The sequence below is a fragment of the Amblyomma mixtum genome, chromosome 5 (genome assembly GCF_055824585.1).
Source record: "Amblyomma mixtum isolate Tamu chromosome 5, ASM5582458v1, whole genome shotgun sequence".
Taxonomy (NCBI): domain Eukaryota; kingdom Metazoa; phylum Arthropoda; class Arachnida; order Ixodida; family Ixodidae; genus Amblyomma; species Amblyomma mixtum.
This window is the reverse complement of record NC_143016.1, coordinates 158,008,974-158,035,400: the sequence shown is the minus strand read 5'-3', so window position 1 is coordinate 158,035,400 and position 26,427 is coordinate 158,008,974. Positions and strand designations below refer to the sequence as shown.

General features: G+C 47.9%; 1 protein-coding gene across 2 annotated transcripts in view; it reads right to left on the bottom strand.

The window, feature by feature from the left end:
- The window catches only part of LOC149344277 (cytochrome P450 4V2-like), a 57,207-nt gene extending 42,405 nt beyond the window's left edge, over nucleotides 1-14,802 (bottom strand). For both annotated transcript variants that reach the window (XM_089542583.1, XM_089542584.1), the window contains exon 1: nucleotides 14,496-14,802. In XM_089542583.1, coding sequence (XP_089398709.1) covers nucleotides 14,496-14,745 — 250 coding nt within the window. In that variant the 5' untranslated portion in view covers nucleotides 14,746-14,802. The remainder of the gene's footprint in view (nucleotides 1-14,495) is intronic.
- Between the last annotated feature and the right edge of the window lie 11,625 nt (nucleotides 14,803-26,427).

The following is a 26,427-nucleotide window of genomic DNA, read 5'->3' as shown; positions in this document are numbered from 1 at the left end:
GATGATCGCGTCCTTAAAAATAAAGTACTGCATAGCGGTTCTATGTGCTATCACGCTCTTCTTCTTCAAGAGCGTGATTGGAGCAATCGAGACCACCAGACGGAGAACAAATTCAAACAAGACAGAAATGCATGCCTAATCTTTAGTGACAGCCAGCATAGTGTCGTAATTGGAATGAACTTGGAGGAAGTACAACTAAGCGTCTTCCTGTAGGCTTTCCAAAGGATAGTTGTGCGTGCCTCACAATCGCTGAGCTTGGCGCGCAGAACCCATGAGGTGCACATCTTAATCACCCCTAAGGGACTTAGGCAGCCGATGGCACAAGTGAGTCCGAAAGCCTCTAAACGAAAATGCCGTTACGTTGGATGCAGGGGACCTGCAGCGTATGATGTATTCAAGCTTGCGCACAACAAGAAAAAGCGTTAACAACAAGAGCTGCCGCTCAGCAGCGCCACACCAGGGACGAGCCTTATGCGGAGCGCCGTGGTCTCGCATGCGTGATTGCACGCTTTGGGATGAAATTTTAGGTGTGCATATCTCAGGACACAGGCGTATTACTTAAGTTGTGCAAAACAGAACAGTCTTTGAATGCCACTGCCTCTAAGATTTCAATATAAACTTGAGCGGTGACAGCATTACTCAAGGCAATTAATTAATTTTAGGTAATTACACAGATGACATTACACAGAGCGCAATGCCGCCTGGCGGCTAGAAACGTAACACGCCATCTTCCAGCTGTGGCAGCTGTGGCAGCTGAGCTCAACTCTTGAATACCCGCCTATCGTAACGGTCCGCCAATTTCCCTCTTAACTCTCAACGGCGTCGACAGCAAGTCAATCGCAGTGTAGCTTAGTAAAACGTTGAGTTGGGCGAGTTGCTTGGCTTCATGATACTAAAACAGCGCAAAAAAATAAAGGAAACACTTCAGCTCCAGCTTAAGGATAATACGCGATATCTTTAATGAGTTAGCGCCCATATGAGCGGAATTCGTCAGTCTCAACTTCACATTCATATGCCCCGGGCAGTTCTGATACCACTCCTTGGTCAATGGATACGCACCGCTGCCCTGCGATGGCAGGTACTGCAACCGGTGGGTCTTGGGCGACCGAAGTTGCTCTTCCCGGGCAACCTCTTGCGATCAACCGTTAATTGCACTGCCACCTGTGACGCATTTAATTTGCTCACAATCAAGTGTGTAGATTGTGATTACCCCACTGTGTCACGGTTTGGTTTATGGTTTAAGGGGGTTTAACGTCCCAATGCGAAACCGGCTTTGAGCGACGCCGCAGTGAAGGGCTCCAGAAATTTCGACCACCTGGGGCTCTTTAACGTGCACTGACATCGCAGAGTACACGGGCCCCTAGAATTTCGCCTCCATCGGAGTTCTACTGCCGCAGACGGGATCGAACCCGCGTGTTTTGGGACAGCAGCCGACCACCACCAGATTGCTCCTCTGGGGGTGGCTGCCTGGGCTAGCATATTTAGCGCTCACAGTGCTCACAATGCTCACATCGCCGACAGCGCGTCGATAGCGTCGACAGCGCTGGCAGCGCCGACGACCTATTTCCTGCGTAACGGGGCCTGCAAAAACACATCTTTTTTTCGGCTACTTGGTGCACACTTGAATTAGAGAAAAACTAGCTCCAAACCATGCACACCACAAGATAAGAAGAAAGACGAGACACAAGCGGTATAGTACGATACAACTAAAGAAAAAAAACAGCAGTTGCTAATTCTGGGCCGCGGTCCGCGGCGTCCTGTATTACTAGGCTGGCCAATCGCAACTCTGAAGGAAATCAGATTTTTAATGTTTGACTACGTCAAACAATCCATTTATCAAAATTCTAGAGCTCGCAATTCTTTTCTTGAGCTAAGCTTCTTGTTTCCGTAATAAGAAACAATTAAGCAGAGGACTACTTTTTCGTCGTGGTGCAGTTCTGTGCGCGGAGCCTGAATGTCGGCGGAGCTTCACTGCTGACTTAAGTTGCATTCGACTATTCTAAGTCCTAACTACTAACTAACAAGCGGTACACAAGGGCTACTAACAAGCGCTGCACATAGCGCTCGTGTCTCGTCTTCGTTGTTCTCTTGAGGTATGCATGGTTTGGCGCTAGTTTTCCTCCAGTTCAAGGGGCCTGTAAAGCTACGGCGTTGAAAACGACAAGGAACAAGAAAGGCAGACACAGGACGAGCGCTCTCTGCCTCTGTTCTTGTCCGTCGTTTTTTTTTTTTCCCCGAATGTTTTAGGATCATGAATCCGGATTGAATGTATCCGCGCTAAAGAAAGAAAAACTGATATCCTTATGAAGGTTATTTCATTGCTTGCGTTATAGTGCAACTTAATTGGTACCGTTTAGTAAATTTTATTGTTTCGTGCAAGTATCCAAGAAGAATTTTTTCTTCCATTCGTTACAGTGTTTCTCAAACGAACGTGCTCAGAAAGGAAAAGATGGCGCACAATTTTTGTTTCCTTCTTCTTTGTTCACTCACTTTCATAGAAAAAATTAGGGGGACGCTTGAGCTTCGCCTTAAATGTGGGCGCGGCAACTCCTCCAACTTCTTTCTCTTTGTATTCCTTTTAGTTTTTCATTTTTAGCTCATCGATTACCAATCCGCAATCTGATTACCAATCACAGTCATCGCTTACAATCACAGTTTTCGATCACATGACGGACTACCAATCGCCACTCACAGTTATCGATTACCAATCACCGATCAATACCTAGGTTGCACTGCAGTATATACTACGCCACTACATACTCGTACACATACACGCCATTTGTTTCAGCGCATTGAAGCACTATAACTACGCCTTTTCATTCCGCTCAGTTTGGAACGCCTAATTAGCATATTTATATTTTTGTTTCTGCTTTTAAATTTCTGCAACGTCAGTACACATCTTAAACACACGTTTACTAAGTCATGCGCAATACAATGCGGTCACTAGGTCCTCCCAGCATGCGCCAACCAACGACCTTTCGTGGCCTATGGTTCGGTTCATGGGCCACAATACCGCTCCTGTACACTGGAATAGAATGGCCTTGTGTTCCTCCTAAATATCTCTGTGTTCCACTCCATGCCTTCAAATCAAGTGCGCATTACTGGAGAGAGCGGGCTCCGGTCGTTGAGCGTTATGTTCAGACTTGTGTCCCGCATCAGCTTTCAATTTTTGGTCCAGCCCAGGCCTCCACCGTCTTTCTGGCGACAACAATTTATTACGTACTCCAGCTCCTTCCCTCTGCCAGACATTACATACAGCGTTTCCATCGTATATTTGCGACGTTTATTTGGCCTAGATGACCAGATGTTATCTCATCGTGCATAGCGTGCAATACTTGCGCGTGGAGGCTTTTCGGGACGACCAAAAGCAGGGCAGCACCATCGACGGAGTAGTAATTCTTGAACAAAATACCATCTTTGATAATAAATGGGGTCGAATTTACTCGTCCTACCGCCACTTCTATAAGGGGCTGCAGTGAGATGTCGCTACGTTGCTCGCGGCTAAAGGTCGCCATACTGGGAAACGTCGGCTCGAACGAGGCTAAACACCCTTTGAAACCGTCTTCATCATTGGCCGAGCTTGGCAATAGGTTGCGTGACAAGCAGTCATCACTGTGACGGCGCCCACTTTTGTAGGAAATCGCAAAGCTATATTCTTGTAGGCGCAATGCCCAGCGCACCAGACGACCGGACGGATCGCGAAGTCCCATGAACTAGTATGGAGAATGATGGTCAGTGACAATAGTGAGGTGGCGGCCACATAGATAAGGTCAGAACTTGTGCACCGTGAACGCATCGGCGAGGCACTCCATTTCGGTGACAGTGTAGTTGCGCTCACATTTTGTTAACGAGCGGCTGGCATAGACAATAACGTACTCAGCCCCACTGTGCAGCTGGACAAGCATCGCCCCAAGACCGACGCCACTGGCGTCAGTGTGGATCTCCGTCCGAGCAGAAGGGTCGAAGTGCCGCAGGAGTGGTGGTGTAGTGAGAGAAGATTTCAGCAGATGGAAGGAGTCGCACTCGGGGCTCCACACAAACTGCGAATCCTGTGTAGAAGTGAAGCCATGGGGTGGGCAATTTGCGCAAAGCCAGCAATGAAGCAACGAAAATATGAAGAGAGGCCGGGGAAGCTCCGAAGGCTTTTCAGGGTGCGTGAAGGTTCGAAATCTCGTACTGCAGCGATCTTCTGCGGATCCGGCCTGATGCCATCCTGGTTGACGAGAAAGCCAAGAACTAGAGTTTGCCGGTCCCCAAAATGGCACTCCTTTGAGTTCAAAATGAGTCCCGCCGATCCGATGCATTCGAGAACAATATGAAGTCTTTCAACGCGCTCTTGGAAGGTCTTGCCGAAAATGATGACATCATCCAGGTAACACATGAAGATTTCCCATTTTAACCCACGAAAAATAGTGTTCATAAATCGCTGGAACGTTGCGGGCTCGTTGTATAATCCGAATGGCATCACATTAAATTCGTACAAGCCATCTGGAGCTACGAAGGCTCTCTTCTCACGGTCGAATGGATGCAGGCGAATTTGCCAATTACCAGATCGCAAGTCAACACAGGAGAAATATGACGCCGAACACAGACAATCGGCTGCGTCGTCAATGCGAGGTAACGGGTATGCGTCTTTCTTTGATAGTCCCGTTAGACGACGATAGTCAACGCAGAATCGCCAAGAATTGTCTTTTTATCGCACTAGGATCAGAGGGGCGGCCCACGGACTGGAAGATTCCCGTATGACTCCTGTGTGCAGCATTTCATCCACCTGTTCTTGAATGATCTTGCGCTCTGCCGGGGAGACTCTGTAAGGTTTCTGGCGAATAGGGGGTGCGTTTCCTGTGCTAATTTTATGCGGTATTCGAGAGGCTGGGAAATGGCTACCCGATCCCTTGGAGGCAATGTCGAACACTTGAGCATGACGTGCAAAGATTTCTTGCAGCGTATGGCGTTCACTGAAGGGAAGCGATTTGTTGACCATGCGCTCAAGCTCAGCACAAAATTCAGACTTCCGGGGCTCGGCTCCCCTGACATCAGAAACAGTTTCAATGACGTGGGTCACATGGTTCTCAAATCTCCCGAGGGCTAAACCAGAAGGAAGACGAACAGGCTCCTCAGACATGTTCACAGTCCAGAAGTGTGCGCAGCCATCCACTGCCTCGACGACGGAGCGTGGCACGAAAATATTTTTTTTCGCCCCATTCGAGGCATTTGGCTCGACGACTGGGCATTTTCGTGGGCATTTGGCCCACGAAAGGTTGGGATGATTTGACACGCACAAATTTTGCAGCCATGGCAGGCAGCAGCATATCTTCCTGCATTGAGAGAACTCCTTCATGAGGCTGGGACATGTTATCCGCGAATACGGGGATAATGTTTTAACTTCAAAGAAATTTCACCGGCACTGAAGTCTAGTGTTGCACCACACTCGCGCAAAAAGTCAACACACAAGATCACGTCATGCATGGCACGTCTCAATACAAAGAATTCTGTTCTGTAGCACTCGTCACCAAGCATAACTGAAGTTGAGCACAGGCGAACTGGAACTAAAGCTTCACCCCGAACTCCACAAAACGTATCGATTCTGTCCCACAAAAACATAACTTTTTGTTGAAGGCGGTTCTTAAATGAAAGGCTTATAACTGAAAGCGGCACCAGTCTAAAACAAAGCATCCGTTTCAACATTGTCTACAGTCACTGACACTTTGTTATTTAGCATAATTATAGGCAGAGGTATTCTCAATATTGACCGTCCCGCGACCTTACCTTCATCGGTCGCACCACCTAGTTTCCCAGCGGTGGAGAAACCAAGCGGCGACGTGGGGTTGGTGAACGGCCTTGTGGCTGTGGCGGCGGAGTGATGCTGCGATCGGAGATAGGGGAGTCATTGCGTGCATCGCGTTGGGGAGAGGTCGGCCGATAGAAGGTAGTTGGTGGCTTCTCCCACTGGGCGTCATTCCTGAAGCGTGGTGCGCGTTGCAGTGGGGGTCGAGAAAATTGGCGACGTGGGCAAAAGCGGGAGATGTGTCCGCTGAACCCGCAGCCGTAACATATCGGTGGCTGGCGGCTGTGTGCTAGTTCACAGCAGGATCCCTTAAAGGCCGAAGAGGGGCGACAGACGCGCAACGAGACTCAGAACGAGGCACTTCATCAGGACGGGATGGAAGCTGCTGGAAGTAAGGGTGCGACGTCGATTGTTGGCTCCACTAAACATCGGAGTTGTAAAATGGATCTTTGTTATTTGGTGCAGTCGATGGCGTACGCTGCTCCCATGATGACATGGGCCTCGATGTCTGTCGGTAAAGTTAATAAAAATTTGTACGTCGCCGCTGAGCTGTGAGCTCCTCGTGTACAATCCTCCTGACTATAGAAGCGATGTCTTCGGTCTCTGGGATGTCGATGCTGGCGACTGTTGTCACATTGGAAAGGCGGCCGAATATGGGTGCTATCCGGCGTGCTTTGAGCGCCTCAAATGCAAGACATTGCTTTATGACATCTGCAACCGTAGCAAGGATGTCTCGTGAAATCAGCAAGTTGTACATGTCCTCAACAATCCCTTTGAGAAGGTGGTCTACCTTGTCTTGTTCTAGCTTTTGCCGGTTGACCATGCGACAAAGTTTGAAGGAACGCCGTAAAGAACGCGTCGAGAGTGGCGGTGTCTGGGCCAGTGCCAGTTTTATTCGGGGACGGAGCCACACGCTTAGGTAACACTTTATTTTTTTGCTGATTTTTGATCGTTGCGAAAGCACTCATAGGGTCGTCAGAAGCGGGACAAAATCTTGCTTGCGCATCTTGCTTATGAGTCTTGTTTTTTCCCTCATCTTGCTTGTGCATCGCTCCTTGCCATAGCAAGTGTGACGCCAGGCAAGAAGTATTTGGCCAGGCCACCCTCAAAATTTGACCCTTGCCGATTTGGACCAGAATCGATGTCTAACCCTAATTGGGTGTGCCCGACACAATGGCCACCTCCAAACTTGACTCGAGTTATTTCGAAAAATTCTTTCCGGGCAACTCCCGAAAAAAGGAGTACGAGACAGCACAAATGACAACAAAAAACAGAACAGAGGCCTTATAACTAGGTTTGAAATGAGCAACAACAGCTACAATAAATCGCCTAGCTTCCAAAAGGCGGTTAAAATGCTAGAAGAAAGAGCGATACTAAATTCATTACAAAATGGAACTCAAAACGTGAGAGGCTGTTTCGGGAAAACAATTTTTGGAGGAGTTATTAGATCCGTTGTCATAATACTTTACATCAAATTCTTAGAAAAATGGTACCGACTTGCTGAGGTGATGGGTATGAGCGAGTAAAAAAAAAAAATTAAATTACACTAAAAATTTCGACCTTGTCGTTGCGTTCAATACTAGCCGAAATATAAAGTTTGTGGGCTTGTACTATTCGCTTAACCTGTGATTTTATCTAAAATATTCAGAGACAACCAAGGGAAAAATGTTTAACTCAGGTAGAGCAGGGGTAAAGAAAAAGTTGTACTCAAGGTGTTGGCACTAGGGCTACGGTCATACCAGGAAATGCGAAGCAAGTGACTCTGTTTGGAGCCGATTTCCGTTCAATGATCAGCAAATGCAGTCCAGGATCACAGACGGACTCAATGATCAGCAAATGCAGTCCAGGATCACAGACGGACGGTGTGCTTGTTTGTGCAAACTGATAACTGTTAGATACCAAGGAACGCAACCATTCAGTATCATTAACGTGAGCGTTTAGGTTACCGAGTTTAGAAGTAACTCGGAGATATCTTACAAAGGCATTTGCCAAATAAAAGATTACGACGTCTACACCAGTTCTCCGGCAAAAGACCGAAGATCAGGAGTTAAACGTAAGACCTGCGCCTCGTATAAAATCAAATGATTCGCGGAGTACATGCTAGTAACATAAAGAATTCAGTGGCTGAAAAATTGACAAAGTGAGACAAAATGACATTCTCCATTATTTTAGATGGAATGCTCATTCAAGAGATAGGACTGATAGTAATTCGGAGGTTGCTTGTAGCCGGACACATGCAATGACAACTAATATGCCAGTCCTTCCATCCTTAGGTGTTCCGGCTGTCTCAAGTGATTGCTCAGGTGTCGTAGACAAAATAGCGGGGCTGCATATTTTAGTCTTCATCATGGATTAAAGATTATTCCATTAACCCCAGAAATCACACAAGTAGTCCTCCAATGCCAGCCGTTTTAGAAACATTATGTCAAGCTCAAAAACCTCAAAACTGAGAAAAAAAAATGGATGTTTAAGGAAGGCTATGTTCTTTGTTAAGGATATTTAAGCACTCCTCACATAGAGTGATTTATTTTATTAAGCTTTAGGAGAAATGCTCAATGCGTGTTTTTTCTTAACAACTTACCGAAAGGAATTAATTTCATTAGTGCGGATATAAAGTAATATATCAAAAAGAAGACTACATCCTATCATTGTTTAAGGGCAGTTTTATATCGATTAGCTCGAATTGACAGGCGTCTAAATGGAACTAAGAAACGGAGAATGCGGCAGAACACAGTGTACTTTTTTTCATGTTGGCCAGCTTTTTCAACGCTCAGTTGCACTTCGCTGATTTTTTCTTAGAAATCACCCACCTGAGCAAAAGAAAAATTTTTTAGAAGAGTAGGAACCTTATTTTTAAACAAAATCGAGCTAATGGCAAAAATGATGTGTCAGTAAATAGTCGTTCAATAAACGGACTACTTATGAACAACGAAGATAATGCCAGCCTTTCAGTAATCATGAATCTGGTTTTTGTGATTACGCTGATGGAGCGCAGAGCGGGTTCCAAAAAAAATAAATCGATGAAAATTGTCGCTTAAGGCTGGAAGCCACGAAATGAAAGTACCAGCTCAGAGGAGGAAATAAGCACTAAATCTAACGTCCGCAGCGTCGTGCAAGTTACGCTCGTAAGACGCGTAAGGCGCCAACTCGCCCAAATTCGCGTCTTACTAAGCTGCAAGCGGGCTATGATAGACGTCGTAGTGATGAGAGACTCAGGAGGGCTCCGGAGTAAGTTCTATTCATTCTATTCTTTTACCACAATGACATCGCACAGCACGCGGGCGTGCTTGCATTTCACCTGCATAGAATTGCTGCTGCCTTCGCAGGAGTTCCGCTAAACCACCAAAGCGGCTGGTTCGTTCCTTAAATCTACTGCCCAGTTCAGCTCATAGCTCTTACCAAAAAGATTTCGTATGTCAGCTGTAGACCCCCCTGCCATCCTCCTGGAAATTCTTGATCAGCTGTTATTTTGAGTCAAACTAAAAAGGTGTTGTTTCGTTGTTTGTGCGTAAACTTCCTTCTGGCATGACGTTTCCGTATGGAATGAGTAATCTCAACTGAAATCTTTGTGTTTTTTTTCAATCCTTTTATTACTGAGGCGAAAAAAGAATCATCCTGGGCCTCTGCCCTTCTTCAGCCTTTTTGTTTTTCCTTATAAATCCGCAATGCTGCTAGACAAAATTTCAGGTGAAATTTCAACGTTTCGGACTGCACTCTCTAGGCCACCAGTGTGGTGCACATTGCGCACAATCTCAGCGCACATGCGCGCTTGATGCATGGCTGCTGGCGGCCTCCTATTTCTGGAAACGTCTCGCCCGTCGGCAGTCATACGCCCAGTACGTTTTCGCGACTACAGCACAACCAGCCGCGGTTCCGGCGGGCCAAGAAATGCTTTTGGTTTATGCTAATTTTTTGTGCGATGTTGACAGCACCCGACAACAAAAGCTCTCATTGAACCGAGTTGTTAACGTACATAACGCGCAGATAATAACTTTAAGCACTTAATAACTGGTTTGCATGAGAAAAAATATAAAATTCATGATCTGCTGCCTGATATACAGCACGAAGGAAAATAGCGTAAACATCACAGAGGGCACAGAAACAACTGATGTTTCATTGTTCTGACAGCTCGGTAATATGCAGCGATCATGTCTGTCTATCAGTGCTTACTGTGCTTGTTATTCTCGATGCTCGCAGTGTATTCACCGAGATGTCAGAACAATAAAACTCGTCTTCCTCGTCTTCTTTTCCCCTCCGGTGCCCTTCGTGAAGTTTGCGCTTTCTTTCTTCGTGATGAACGACCAACCAGCTTGAAACGTGTTAATGAAATACAGATATCTGATAGTGCATGAACATTTGCCGTCCACGATCAATATATTCGACTAGTTGAGCGCATCTCTTTCGCGTCTTTCCCGCTCTGATGTCTAGGCATTTTCTTTCACCAGCAAAGTTTCCCGCACGGCACAACAATAACATTATCTAATTCGAGCTCATATCTGAACGACATGTGTATGGGGCTTTCAGACCACAACCAGCGCCGTAATATGCCGTAACCGAGAATTCTAAAAAGGTCATGGGGGATGAGATTGCATGGTCCAGATAATGCAGTCACTTGTGATCGTGCGGTCCCTGTGGGCATGATTATGGATAGCATCGTAATGGTGCGGACTATCCCAATCCCTATCACATCTTGCCTGTGGAGTACGGCGAAAAACATGGCAGTTTTTCAGTCATGTTATCCTTATCCTTGTGTTATCATGTTATCCATAGTCACGAATTTCCTATCGTCCCCTCTGTTTCCGTGCGCAGCAGCTAAGGAATGAAACGCGTCCGTCAGGGAACGCGACGTTCGATGAATTTAAGCTTTGTGACCACTGGTAAAGAAGCATTCACCGAAGTAAGAGCCATTCCAATCCTTGTTATTCTCATGTGTTTTTTAACTTCTCTCCAACCGTTTAAGTTCGCCCAATGCAGCACAGATTTGCAGCCGTAACGGCTGCTGCGTATGTTCTCGAATGCACAAAGAACTAAAGTAAACGCTGACAGTTTGCTGTCAGTTTTAAGCATCACCAGTGGGGGAAAAATACCATATCTGAGTTTTAAACAATACTCAGCATAGAGAAAATGCGCTCTATTTTTGTGGCAGTATTCCAAGAAACACGTGGGCTACGAAAGACGGAGTTGTGAAGGGATTGGTTTAGACTACCTGGTGGCCATTAACACGCGCTGACATCAGACAGCACACGGGCGTTTTTGCATTCCGCCGCCGCATAAAAGCGGCCGCCGAGGCCGGTATTCGCTTTCGCTGCCTTGCAATCAGCACCCGAACGTCAAAACCTCAGAGCCGCCGTGACCCGCCAATTCCTTTTAGAGGCAGCCTCCCTAGCGCGTGTTCTTCAACCCACCATATGTTTCAGGGCGCCCGGCTACAAGCAGCATCCGGAATGCAATTCAAAGTGTTTGAGGGCATATTACGACTGCCCGTCCCACGCAACGGCGACAAATTGTGCGAAATGTGCTATTCGGGGGTGCATGCAGGGAGTGGTCACGTGATGACGGGTAAACGTGGGCCCCACTGAAGACGACTGAAGTAGCTGAAGACACATGAAGGTCGTGGTCCCGATCGCGGAATTACCCACTCGTAATTTGGCGGTGAAAGGTGCTCCACAAAAAACTTTCGTTTTAAAATACTCCGCAGCAATATATAAAGCTATAAGGGAGTCTTTTTGGGTGCAGCCGTGACGAGTTTCAATCGATCTGCGGGAACTTTTCATCCACTTTTCTCGTAGAAATTTTTCGGGCACTTTGGGAACTTCCGTGCAAGTAATTCGAAAGCGTTGCCATTCTATTCAAATTCTACTTTAATTCTGTTCCGATTACATTCTAATTCTATTACACTTATATTTAAATTATATTGCCACGTGCCTAGCACCACGCAGCGGTTGGCTCGAAAGGCGCCCTCGGGCAAGACCTGGCTCTAGGATTAAAAGGACCTCGGACCTCGTTCTTGGGTTCTACCCTACACCTACATGCGCGGCTCTCGTTGGGTCGTGACAATATTGCAGTCCCATTCAAACTGAGTTTCAATTGCATTCTAATTATGTTATCTTCCTGTGTATTTTATTTATTTATTTCATACTGCAGATCATGTACAAGATGCAAGTAGAACAAATACATATTTAAATATTACAGATTCAAGGGCAGCAGGTAAAAAGAACAACTAAAAAAAAGAAAGCATGCAGAATGAGGTTTGGTTTGTTTATGGGGTTTAACGTCCCAAAGCGACTCAGGCTATGAGAGACGCCGCAGAGAAGGGCTCCGGAAATTTCGACCACCTGGGGTTCTTTAACGTGCACCGTGTGCGTGAATTCTAGTCGCTTAAGGGAGGCGGGAAAAAGGAAAATTTAAATGTGTCACTTCTAGCAAAGAACGGGGTAGCGAACCGGGATAATGAGGGCGTGTGATGCGTGTAGCTACAAATGATAGCACAAAGGATGCAGGATTAAGCGCCAGTTTTTTATATACGTTTGTTTGTTATATATTAGATATATATTAGTTTGTTATATATGTTATGATATATTTGTTATATATGAGCAAGGGTAGAAAATCTGATCAAACACTTTTGCTTCTGACCTCAAGAGATTGGACGTAGCTAGATTTCATTAGCGCAGACGGAGAATCAAACGATGAAAATGTTAGCTTAAGTAAATCTTACGGCTTTTCATTGGATACATTCAAGTTTCTTATTATTGGTCTTAGTATCACGGTCACACACCGCGCATGCATATTCGAGCTTAGGCCTCATTAGTGTGTTATACGCGAGCAGTTTAATCTTAGTGGGGCTTTGAAATGTTTATTTCGTAAAAAACAGTTTACGAAAAGCGGAAGCGCCGATATTTTCCACACGTGAATTCCAGGACAGATTGTTAGTTAATGGGATACCTATATATTTAAAGCTGGTGACTTCATGTAATGGTTTTTCTCCAAGGTGACACATGGGATCGAAATAATTTTTTCACGTGTCATGCGAAAAAAGTTTGTTTTTTCTTTTTTTGGAACTATGTCCCACTTATGGAACCATGCGAGGATGTTAGTTAGATATTAAGGTCAATCTGGTCATTAGTATATGTAATCTCACGGTACAGCAAGCGATCATCTGGAAACATAAATGAATACAACGGTGCAGTTTTAAGTTATTACTGGTTAAGATGCCATATTTTCCTGACTTTGGTGACATCCTATCGTTTATATTATTGTTGATTATTGTAACGCCACCATTTTTGAGGAGAAACCGAGTTTTCGTGTCGATGCGCCATTTAATGCTTACGCTGTAATAAATGCGTCTTTTGCTACCAGGCAAACATAACTATTTCCTTAGAGAGCCATAGAGTATATACTGGGTAAGAACTTTGTAGGGTGTTTTCGCAGTGCGTTTTAGGCACTTATGTTATTGAAATATCTAAATACAGCATACCGTCCTGCGTCCTTAGGAATTTGGGCCAAACTATCGCCATATCTGTACGTGCAGCCTCAGGTCACCTATTGCCACCGAGAGCTGTGGTGTCGTTGATGTTCACAACCCAAGTAAAGCACCGCAAGGCTGGGGTATTGTACCCAGTGCACTAAAAGAGCAAACAAATAGAAGGACTTCACACAACACATGCTCGACAAAGCAAGAGAGATGTGTTTATCGGGGCCTGTTGAAAGGATCAGACATTAAGACTTTACAAGACGCGGTGGTAGCGCTAAATTTATGTCTTGTGATCTCATTTTCTCTTCCTTTGCCTTTTTTTCGCGCTATGTATAGCCCTCCCCTCTTGTAGAAGTGTTAGAATGGAGCACGATTCACATTCCGAGCCGGAGCTATCAAGTTACGCAGCAAATTTTTAAACGACTTTTGAGTTTATAACGTTTTAAATCTATTTACTAATGTCTACATTTTTTTCATGTGTTTCGGAGGTCACCATTTCACATATTTTGTGGCATCCTTGTCACGCGTCGGCATCTTCATCCACCTCATACAGATACACATCTTTTTTACGGTTTCTTTTTGCTTCCCAAATCACCGGCAAGTAATCGCTGTTTACTCCAGCAAAGAATGATTAGTGTAATTTGGAGGTAGCTTGAACGACAAATAACTAAACCTACTCTTCTTTATGGTTCCGCGGTCATAGCTTGATCCTTAGTTCTTAACTAAACACTGAAAAAATTTTAGTTGCTCACTAAACACTTTAGGCAGTTTTATTTAGGCAAATTTCTCCTGTTTCACGCAGGATTGGCTTTGTTACAATTTTGGTATTTGTGAGTACTGAAGGGGGCTTCCGTGTGTTGTGTCTTTCTGGACGGTAAGAATACGCTCAAAATTCTCGAATCAGCTTTCGTGGGTACAATGCTGCTCCTTTGTCTCCTTGAACTCCAGAATCGTTACCTGGCTTTTCAATAAATGTTCTTGAAAGCCACTGCAACCCCTAGTTACAATGGTCGTGAGCAAAAAAAAAAGTTAGTACTCATAATATGAAGTTCCGTTTGCACCCCCCAGTTATATCAGAGGGCTGGCGAATTTCCCGGTGCACCAAGAAGTAAAATCTTTTACATCTCTTTGAGAGTAGTGGAGAGTTGAAAATGAAGACGTAATATACGGGTATCCTTGGCATTGCCAACTACTTTTCAACGCCATAATGTTCCACACACCAGGCTCAAGCCTCACCTGCCGTGAAGTTACCCCCGCTGAGCTGCTTCCTCCGGGCCCAGTACTTCGAGGCGATGTACCAGAAAGGTATCCAGTCCCAGGGCCCAGGCACCGGCCTCAACGCCAGCCACAATTTGAGCCAGGGCAGGAACCACTTCTTGACGAGCCAAGCCGCGACGAGCAAAACGAGCGTCCATGTGACACCCGGCCATGTGGCCAGATGAGACGAAGCCGGCACTGCCGAAGGCAGCGTGGGTAGTTTGATCATCGCCAAGAGGAGCTGCCCAGTTCCGCGCCAGTGGAAAGAAATATGTCTTCAATGCAGGGCACCTTACGGCACCACAGAAGCGTCTTTATAGTGCGCGGCCACTGGACACCTCTCTCACCACTGCCTTCTCTCTACTTGCATGCTTTCTTCATGTTCTTGCGCAATAAGGGGTGACGAAAGGGCGACTGAGAGCAGATTTCCGGAATGTGCGAACCAAAGAAGTCACCTGGAGAAGGATTTTTCTTTATGTTTTGTTTGGCACCGCATCAGCTACGAGAGGAAGGGATTTTAATGCGGAGAAGCGTGACTTGAAGGAAAACCGTCGTCGCGTCGCGACTCACGATGGTATGCTTTGTTCGATAGCCACCGGTTTTTCAAGGCTGAAGACGTGGAAAATATCGTCGCCAAGCTTTATAATTTTTGTTACTTTTTATATGATGTCTCTTCATTGCTAACGGCACACGACCTTATCGCTTTGCGTTTAAACGCGGAAGGCGAGATACCGCTAATTCTCGGCAGAGGCGAGGAGATCCCTCTGGAAAGGCGGAAATTACGCCCGACAACTTCTACGAGGTACAGGTCTGCTAACAGAGCTCGACATGCGCTATCTAGAGGGTTCCGAGTCACTTTTCAATTCAGTGCAGCGATGATGATGTAGTCAACGCGCATGGTGAATGGACGCATGGTAGGTGCCGTATCACACTACTCCGCTGCGCAACAAGCGCTCATGATCAAGAGCGGAAGCCAAGAGCCCTTGAGAACCCGGAGTTTCGCTTGGCCGTCGCGGGGACATAGCAAGGATGCGCTAGTAAGGCTCAGTACACTCGTCGACGCCAAACAAACCCCGATGTCCGCGACAAGCTAGCGGCGGACGCTCTAAAACTACGGCGAAGCAAGAGAGAAGAGTCAATCGTAACCGTTGCTTCTCCACTCGCGGTCGGAGAAGCTAACGACGAGGACACAGCCCGAATTGATTAATGATAAATATTTCAAAACTGACAGTTGTTACACATCCCGCACAATGCTTTCGCTGATACCCGGGCGCAGCAAGCGTAAACGTTATGATTTTTTTTTTTCCTACACAGACAGCGGCTAGAGCGACACCAACTACTGTAGTGCTGGCTGTGAAAGATCCAGTCGGTGCATATTTATCTCTTTAACCGCTGAACACATGGAGAGGCCTACAGAAGCTCCATAATATAAGGCTGAATCCGCAACTGAAGGCTCTATCCCGACGACAACAGGATGGTCGAAAAAATTATGCCCCGGAAAAGATCATGGCCGAGGTTCGATTGAAGCGTGCTATGCGCTCTTTTTGGCTGATGCGGCTTTTTCGCCGTGCTTACGTGATGCCGTAGGCGTTAAGGAAGACCTGCGCTCACATAGTGATCCCGAAGTGGGCGAACGAAAGCGACTGTTCGAACGAGTAAGACGGAAACTACAATCCCTCATGCATTTGAGTCGGTAGCGGCGCACTACGCTCAAGTCCGGTACCGAGGATCCAAGATTGTTCTCATCGAAGTCGACACGACGCTGCGCAGAGTTTGGTTTGGTTTATTGAGGTTTAACGTCCCGAAGCAACTCAGGCTATGAGGGACGCCGTAGTGAAGGGCTCCGGAAATTTCGACCACCTGGGGATCTTTAACGTGCACTGACAATGCACAGTACACGGGCCTCTAGAATTTCGCCTTCATTAAAATTCAGCCGCCGCGGCCGGCTGTGTGTATATATATATATATATATATATATATATATATATATATATATATATATATATATATATATAAAGAAAAAGATTTCTTGACAGCTGATTGATCAACGTAAGATAAAGTCACCAGCAATTGAAAAACATAAGAGGATTTTTTAATTCACGAGGTTTCGACTGGAGGACCAGCCTTTTTCGATTGCATTACAGTATTCGAAACAAGCAGCTTTTATAGCATCCGCGAGGTACAGGAAAAAGCATAAAGCACAAATGCAAAGAATGGTGCAGGGAAAAAAATACGGTTAAAACTTGAACAGGTGATCCAAGCGTATACTTCGTTATATACTCCTATAAGCAGTCAGCAGTCAGGTACTTCATGCTCTCGCAACCTATCTATATATATATATATATATATATATATATATTCCCCTTCCCTTCTTTGGAGGAGAAATTCCAGAGGCCCGTGTACTGTGCGATGTCAGTGCACGTTTAAGAACCCCAGGTGGTCGAAATTTCCGGAGCCCTCCACTACGGCGTCTCTCATAGCCTTAGTCGCTTTGGGACGTTAAATCCTATAAACCAAACCATCGTCTGCTGGATTTATATATATATATATATATATATATATATATATATATATATATATATATATCCACCGTGAAGGCAGATGCGAGTCGAAATTCCCAGCACTGCCAGCGGGTATACGCAGCAGATTTCGAAACTGATTTCCTTTACAAAAATTGGTTGTACCATGAGAGCCGACATTCGTTTCGTCGAAAATAATTAACCGTACTAGGGCGCAGCTGCGTTCGTCCGTAATTGCCAACGTCGACGAGCTGTCAGAGGTTCAGCGTAAATTGAAGCCTAGCTCCCACCGGTGGTATGTGGTTGTTTTTTGTTCTGCTTTTCTAATCAATTATCTTTAAGCGATAACATATTCAGTAAAAGTCTCCTTTGAGGAACACTACAAAATAAATACAAAAAAAATCCCCTGTGTTACTTGGTTTCTGTGGCTGTTGGCTTCTCTCATATGTATAATGAGCCCCTCATTCTCCTTCCCTGGTCCACTGAATTTATATATATATATATATATATATATATATATATATATATATATATATTGTGACGAAGACGAAGCTGGCAGTGGCGCGGGACGGAGCGCCCGCGCTAGGCCAGCGGCCATTAACTCCCCTCATAGCCATCGTTCACCACGCCTCATTCTTCGGCTGGCCGCCGCGTTACATTTGGTGTGAGGTGCTGGGGTCCCTTCATCGCCATCCTGGTCCCGGAGCTTCGGTGTCCTGCGCCTGCCCTCGAGGTCGGCCGTGAGTGCCTGGTCCGCGCCGCCAGGCCGTGCCCCAGCCCGCCGGAGCTGAACCGACCTCGTCGCTCACCTCAGCCCCGTCCCCCGCCCGGACCATAAGACACGACGACACAAGACCCCACCGACCCGAGACCCCACCCACCCGTGACCCGACCGACCCGTGACCCGACCGACCCGAGACCCGACCGACCCAAGACACACACGTGAAGACACCGCCCCCTGCCCCTGCCGTCCGGTGCGTCCACGGACCTCGGCCGTCAGCTCCTGGCACCCTCCGGCCCGGATGCTTCGTGGACCGGGACTCATTCTCTCATCTTTCTCATCGTGGCGGCCAGCACTGCACCATCTTCTACATTTTTGTTCGATCCTTCACTCAAGACCATGACCATTTCGCCGTCTGTTCGTCACCGATCGGGACGATCGCTCGGAGGCCCCGGGTAGTGTGACGAAGACGAAGCTGGCAGTGGCGCGGGACGGAGCGCCCGCGCTAGGCCAGCGGCCATTATATCCTCTCATAGCCATGGTTCACCACGCCTCATTTTTCGGCTGGCCGCCGCGTTACAATATAGCGCAGTATACGCTTCGTTAAAGGAAACATATTTATTCGACTCGACGTTTCGATCGGAAGAACGACTTACCTGTTCTGTGCCCACCCCTAAAAAGGGGATGCATTAACGATGTAAAATCACTCCTGAAGAAGATCGGTCTTCTGATCGAAACGTCGAGTCGAATAAATATGTTTCCTTTAACGAAGCGTATACTTCGCTATATATTCTTGTAAGCAGTCAAACACTTCATGCTTTCGCAACCTATATATATATATATATCGATATTTGAGCCACTATCGAACTATCGACGGTAAAAAAGACTATAAATAGTACTATCGATGGCATGGTATCCATAGTACTATCGATAGCCGTACGGATACTACTTGTTACATACAGTACTATCGATTCTATAAAATCAACCACGCATACCCACTGCATCCTAAATTTGGTGTCCCGAGTGTATGGTATGGAGGTGACGGTATGTACTGTAATTGACAGGACTCACCCGTTTTCGTGGCCTACGCGTCACCGAGCTCTCCTGACGTTCCCTACGTAAAGTTGCTGGATAAAATGTTGGCGTTCGAATCACCTAGTTGAGAAGCATGTGTGCGAAAATCATTTCTGCAGCGGTTACGTCAGCAAGGCGACGTCTGCAGTGCACGATAGTGTCGTGTAAGCCAGCAGTAGTAATACTATCGGTAGGAGAATCGATAGTATTTCTATCGATAGTAGCACTATCGATAGCTTTTTTTACAATAACGATAGTTGCAAAAAAACTATCGATACTATCGATAGTCAATTTTCCGATAGTTCTGCAGCACTAATGCGCAGCCTCCTCCTTGTGTTTTCAGCGTCCACACAGCTGTGACTCAGACCATGTAGAGCCAAGTACGATGCAGCACGGTCGGAGCCGTCCGCGGCGGCTGCGTACTAATAGAAGCGAAGCACGAAGCGCCTTTGCTACGAGGCTTGGCTGCGAATGAAAGAATCCCGTCCGATTGAATTCAGCCCGATTCTGTGCCTTAAGCGCCTACCGAATAGCATTTTATATTTCAACCTTTATTATTTAGAAACCATTTCCAATCAATGCTGGGGCGTTAGTTTCTTAATGCTGTTGCTGTCGCAGCTGAGGGCCTCGCATCTCTGAACTATTCTATTCTCTTTTAAAGGCATACTTCTCCGGCTACATTCCGTAGCTTGAGGTCGATAGAAGGAGTCCTCGCGTGCACAACTGAAAACTCGTATTAAATTAAACGTCGAATTAATAAACAAGAATTGGAAAGCGAATAAACTCCTCTATTAAGTTGAGATAGACCCCGGAGGACTGAGGGCCGAGAATCAAACGTTTTTCAAGCGAGATCTGACCCCAGGGTAAATGACGTTAACGCCGCTCAACCTCCGATCAAGGTCAGATCACCCTGACTCGCAGGCGGAATATTTAATGTAAGAGTATGGCGGAATATTTAATGTAAGCGACACGCGCACGCAGAGATAAAATCACGGCCCGCGGAGTTGTGGCGTAACGAACGCGTTGAGAGTGACGGCGGCTGGGCCAATGCCAGTTTTATTCGCGGACGGAGCCGCATGCTTTGCTAACATCCTTACTTTCTGCTGATTTTTGATTGTTGCGAAAGCACTCATACGATCGTCAGAAGCGAGCAAAAATTTGGCTCGCGCATCTTGCTTATGAATCTTCTTTTTCTTTCTTCATCTTGCGTGTGCATCGCTCGTTGCCATAGCAACTGTGACGCCCCGCGACAAGCATTTGGCCCTGACGAGCCCCGAAATTTGACCTTTGCCGATTCGCACCAAAATCGATGTCCAACCATAATTGCGCGTGTCCGACACAATGGCGACTTCTAAACTTGGCCCGAGTCATTTACAAAAATTCTTTCCGGGCCACTCCCGAAGAAAGGAATACAAGACAGCACAAATGGCAACAAAGAAACCCTACAGAGGCCTTATTACTATCAGGTGTGAAGTGAGCAACAACAGCAGCAGTTAAAACGCCTAACTTCGAAAAGGGAGTAAAAATATAAAAAGCGCGACACCAAATTCAATACAAAATGAAACTCAAAACCAGGCTGTTTCGGGCAAACACATTTGTTGGAGGAGTTTTTAAATCCGTTGTAATAATACTTTCCATTAAATTTTGAGAGAGGTGGTCCCGACTTCCTGAGGTGAAGGTTGTGACCGAGTAAAAAAATTAAATTCCACTAAAAATTTCGATCTTGTCGCTGTGTTCAATACTAGCCGAAATATAAAAGATGCGGGCTATCGCTGTCGCTGCTTAGGGCCTAAAATATCTCAAATATCTAAATATCTACAATATTGAGAGATCGCCAAGGGCGAAAAAAGTTTTGCGCATTAGAGCAGGAGTAAATAAAAAGTTGTACTCAAGGTGTTGACACTAGGGCTACGATCATATCAGGAAATGCCGGGCAAGCGCTTCTGGAGCCGATTTCAGTTCAATGATCAGCAACTGGTGTCCAGATTCACAGATGGACGCTGTGCTTGTTGCTGCTATTAAGATCGACGCCAGCGGGTCTCGTTTGGAACCAGCCAGCACACCTGTTTCCACTGTATATGGCTGCGAGCGACTTCAGCGTGATTACTTTCGGGCCTGCCGCCATGGACCGCACGCACTGAGAGGACCCAGGTGACAGCTGGCTTCAATTACGGAGTTTGCCCGGTTGGAATGCAGGACCAAAACCAGACCCCCTTTTTGAAGTGCCTGCACGTGTAGAACGCCGCCGCCGCCTCGGGGAGACGAACGTTATCTTCCCCATTTGCCGTAGCCATGCCGGGGAACAAAGGGCATCGTTTTCTGTGGCTCTGAGGCGTGCCAAGCACCGCGACAAGCTGGCGGACATCATCTCCGACCCACGCGAACGTCTCCAGGCACGGGGAACCACTTTCGGCATTTTCGTGACCTCGCGTCCGGCCTCGAGCGGCGGGTGTCTTTGATGATCAACAGATGTCGGTGACCCGCAGAAACCTTCGGCTGGCCGGAGGCCATCACCTACCGCCGTCAACGCTACCTCGACGACAACCTTCTTTCCCTCAGACTCCACATGTGACGGGGGCGTGGCCCTAAGTGCAGTGGTGTGTTTGCGCGGTCAAGTTTGTGTTGTTTGTGATCTGGGCCCCTCCCACTCCAGAGTGGGCGTCAACCTAGGGACTTTGGGGAACGAGAAGGCTATAAATGTCGAGAACGAATGCGGCAGATCAGCTCACTTCGCCTCACTTGAGCTTCACTTCAGTCTCTAACCATGTTGTAAAAAGATGTAAATAAACCCTCTTGTATTCTTCCTCCCATCACCTTAACTCTTTGACTTGGCGGCACTCCTGTCCTGGTGGTGGTGGGAACGGGTGTCGAAGCTTGACCGCGGTCCCGTCAAGCGAGCAGCAGCAGCAGCGAGCTAGCAACGACCCCGAACCGACCCATCTTCGCCAACAACTGGTGGCAGCGTCAACACTGCAAACTGATAACTATTAGATGCCAACGAAGGCAACCATTCAGCAACATTAGCGTCAACGTTAAGGTTACCGAGTGTAGAAGTAACTCGGTGATACCTTACAAAGACATTCGCAAAACAAAAAATTGCGCCGTCTACACCAGATCCCCTGCAAACGACCTAAGATCATTATTTAAACTTAAGAACTGCGCCTCCCAAAAGAAGATGTTTCGCGGAGTACATGCTAGTAACATAAAGGTTTCAGTGGGTTAAAAATTTACAAGGGGAGATAAAATGACATGCTCCATTATTTTGGGTGGATTGCTCGTCGATGAGATAGGACTAGTATTAATGTTGAGGTTGTTTTACAACTCTCGACAAAGTCGGCATGGAACTTCTGGGGCCATTTCCTCTCTCGTCGTCCGGCCACAAGTGGATCGTAATCATCACAGACTACTTGACCCGCTACGCTGAAACGAAGGCCCTTGCGCGAGGTACTGCCGCCGAAGTTAGCTGAGGTTGAGCAACATAATTTTCTTCAAGTTTACTTCAGATGACCGAGACAGACATACTAAGAAAGCGTAATACTATAATTCTCAAGCCGAAACTGTTCTCAGTGACCACTTTATCATCCTTATTACCACCTCTCTTTCCCACATCCCTCGATATCATCCGGTCATTCACACTGACTGGCACGCCTTTCGCACTTATCTTGCCTCCGACTCCTTTCAATCCTACGACGATTTTACGTCGCGCATCTCTGCAGCGGTCACGTCCAGTAGCCGTGCGTTCGCTCTCGTCACCCAATCCCAAACCCAGATCCTCACCTTCTCCGTTTATGGCGTCACCGTAAACGTCTTCAACGCTCCTTTCGCTCCCAACCCCACATTGCCCAACTTTCCTCCCGGATCACTGCTCTGCGGGCCAAGATCTTCGCCCTCTGCGCCTCCCTCGAACACTCTCGTTGGAGTGCTGTTTGTGATCGCCTTCACTTTGCATTGTACTCGCGTTCCACATGGTCTCTCTTTAAATCCCTCCTTGGCACTATGCCTGCCCTTGCTCCCACTTTAGCTAAAGCCCTCAGTCAGGGGACTCCCTCCGATGTTTTTTATGAGCTCGCCTCTCCGTACCTCCCGCCCCCTCTGGCACCCTCCTACCCGGTGTACTCGGGCGTACATAACCCTGTGCTGGACCTTCACTCTCCGGGAGCTCGAATCGGCTCTAGCTGCTAATGCTACACGCTTGGCTCCCGGTGAGGATGCCATTATATACACCACACTTCGTAACCTTCCTGACTGCGCCAAAGAATTCATCCTTCAAACTTGCAATAAGGTCTAAGAAAGCGGCTGCTTGCCGAGCTCCTGGACCTCATACCTCATTTCTACGATTCCAAAGCCGGGCAAACCTCCCCCTTTCTCTAACCACCGCCCAATCTCCCTGACGTCGTGCGTTGGTAAGACACTGAAGCGAATGGTCCTGACTTGCCTCTAATTTTCTCGAGGCGACGGAGCTCTTCCGAATTCTCTCATCGGGTTCCGGTGCCGCGTCTGCGCACAGGACATGTTTCTGATTCTCTAGCCCATCTTTCTGTCACCTACCCCTGGGGGGGGGGAATCTGACTGTGCGGCCTGCTCGTGCAGCCCCCCCCCCCTCTCCCCCCGCCACCGGATACGGGCCGGTGTAGTTTCGGCTACTAGGCTTTGTTCCGGTGCAACGCCAGCAGTGGGGATGGGACGGCCGGGACCCATCCTCTGGGGATGCAAAACCCCATGGGAGTGGCAGCGACTCCCAGGCGACTATGAGGGCCAGTCGCGCGCGTGAGTCCGATGCCTGAGCGGAGGCAGGCCTGGGTTCATTCTCAGGTTGAACTCGCGAAATCCGGCCCGGAAGGCACGTCAAAAGAACGAAATGTTTCAAACACATGCCACTTCCCTCCGCACGCGGGAGCGTGCAAATCTGGCTACCTACGCGCCGGTTTCTGGTTCCGGAGAAGCCAGGTCCGCGCGGGGGTTTACAGTAGCCAGGCACTGAAGCAACATCTCGGGGAAGCGGCCTCACGGCCGGCCGCAGGGCTGTCATGGCCTTCGCGGGGCGCCGAGGAACGGGGATGGAGTACGGCTGTCAGTCCGGTGACTCCGGCGATGTTGTGTAGTAACGGCGGAGTAGGCCCGGTCCTCTCATCCTGAGCCCTGTTCTTGGTTTGTGGCCCGGTAGCCCGGCCTTGAACACTCGCTCCTCAGTAGGAGACGAGCAAGATAGGGGAGGAAATACATGTAAGTGCATGGATGGATGGTGGGAAGCACAGATGGGTGCCCCCGGAGTGTGTCAGGTCCGAGGCCGAGGGCCGGTGGTGCCGTGTAGGTCGACGATCTGTGGCCTCTACTGGCCGTACCCATCGCACATACTTCCGGAGTCTGAAAAACCGTGAAAAGCACTCGTCGGTTGGTAGCCGGCATGTTGAAACAAACCCAGTCGTGGAGGGGCCCTTGAGTATCTGCTGACCGTGTGTTAGGTTTTCCTGTCTTCGGCGGTCGGAGCCCGTTGCGTATGGTGGGTGGTCGGACATCCCGTGAGTGGGGCCGCACCATTGGGCAATCTCGACGCTCTCCCTGTCCTGGCCAGGCAGGCCAGAAATGGAGTCGAGTCAATCGAAGGATCAGAACAAAAAACTCGCTGTCCCCATTCCCCTCCTATGTCCCATTTCCCTTTCCGCTACTTCCCAGGGGAGATCAGGGGAGTATCCCCGGGCCCATTCCCCCGGCTGTGGGTCGCTGTAGCAGCATTCCCTTATTGATTTTGTTCCACCTTCGGCTGGTGAAATTACAATTGCCTACCGGCCAATTCGTTTATTTTCATTGAATTGAACCTGCGATACAGTAGTGGTGCGGGAGAGGCCCATTTTCTTATTCATTTATTATGCCTCGATCTATACTTTGTCACCTACCCCCCCTCAAATTCGCGCACTTGTTACTGTCAATGCTCGCAAGGCATTCGATGGTGTTTGCCATGACCACATCCTTTCTCAACTCGCCTCCCTAGACTGTGACTTCCGCGTGCACTCTTATATCCGCTCATTCCCCTCTCTCTAAACGCATGGCTCGCTTTCGAGTAGACACCCATCTGTCCGGCCGCCGCCACCGCACCCGTGGCACTCCTGAAGCTGCTGTTCTCTCCCCATCCCTTTTCATTCTCGCAATGGCCCCTCTCGCCTCCCAACTAGCTGGAATTCCTCACCTACATCATATATTTTTTGCCGATGACATTACTATCTGGTGTTCGTCTGGCTCTCCCGGTCACGTGCAGCACACCCTGCAAAGTGGCCTAAATCTCATCGACTCCTTTCTCACCACCACTGGCCTCTCTCCTGCTCCTGCGAAATTCGAGCTTCGCCTTCTCAACCATTACTCATACCAGCGCTCACACAACCACTTCGTCTCTCTCCACCTTTCTGGCTCTCCCATTTCTGTCGTGACGCAGTGCAAAGTTCTTGGCTTCCCTTTGCATGCGGCCAAGAATGTGCAAGACCTCCACCACGCTGTCACCACTTGCCACTTGGTAACTCACATCCTGCAGCGCGTGGTCACTCGACTCTCAGGTCTCCACGAGGCTCATGCGTGCTTAGTTGCCCACGCGCTGGCCCTAAACAAAGTCTTGTACTTTGCACCCTGCGCTTCTTTCACTCAGACACAACTTAGCGCTCTCGAGACTGACCTTGTGGGCCTCTACAAGGCAGCTCTCAATCTCCCTATCACTACCTCTACCGCTAAGATCTTTGCCACAGGCCCCCTTCATCCTCTCCGTGCTCGCAGATACGGACTGCGAGTACTTCCGGATCATATGATTTAGATCAGCTGGCAACACACTGCAGCGCTGTCCATTCGGCGCCACCATTTTACTGCATGCCCTGTGCCATATAAGCCTACATAAATGCGCCAAAGGAGTGTGCGCTCTGCAAAGTGTCCCATCTGCGGTCACTAGGCTTAGGTGCGCCTGTAACTTTCCTATACACTTACAGATGATTCATGACGCATTTTGCGATATTCAGGAGACGCTACGCATGTGCCCCCCTTTCCATTTCATTGGAAAAATAACAAACGCGTTTTTCGAGTGGCTGCTCATATATATTTAGGCAGTCCTGAAATAAACAGGGCGATTAAACGGCAACTGGAAGAAACATATTGCAATGCTTTCACGGGTATCATATGCTTGATATTATGGGAATACCACTGCATCGCAAGTGGGTTCGGCAAATGCCAGCTGCGGCCGCATATCTTGAAACGACAGTTACGCGGGAGGCCCAAGACCATCACACCAGTGCGGTGCGTAATGCGAGTCCCGTCCAGTTGCCATTGAGTCGCACGTGAGAAATCAGCGGTGATGGTCTTTTGAGCGGCTGGTCTTCGAATGGGTTCCTTGCCGTCACCGGCCGTGCTCGTACGGAGGGACCGGTGGTCGTTTCGGTCGTGCCCTCTCTGCACCTTGGAATGAAGCTGGGACTACGGGAGGAAAGGTTGGACGCTTGTTCATTAGATGCGGTCACCCTGGTTCCTCCTAATAGCACTTGATAAAGCAGCATTTCTAGCCAATGCCCAATAAACAAACTAAAGTTCACACTTTGGGGAAGTACGTATCGTACACCGTCAGCGT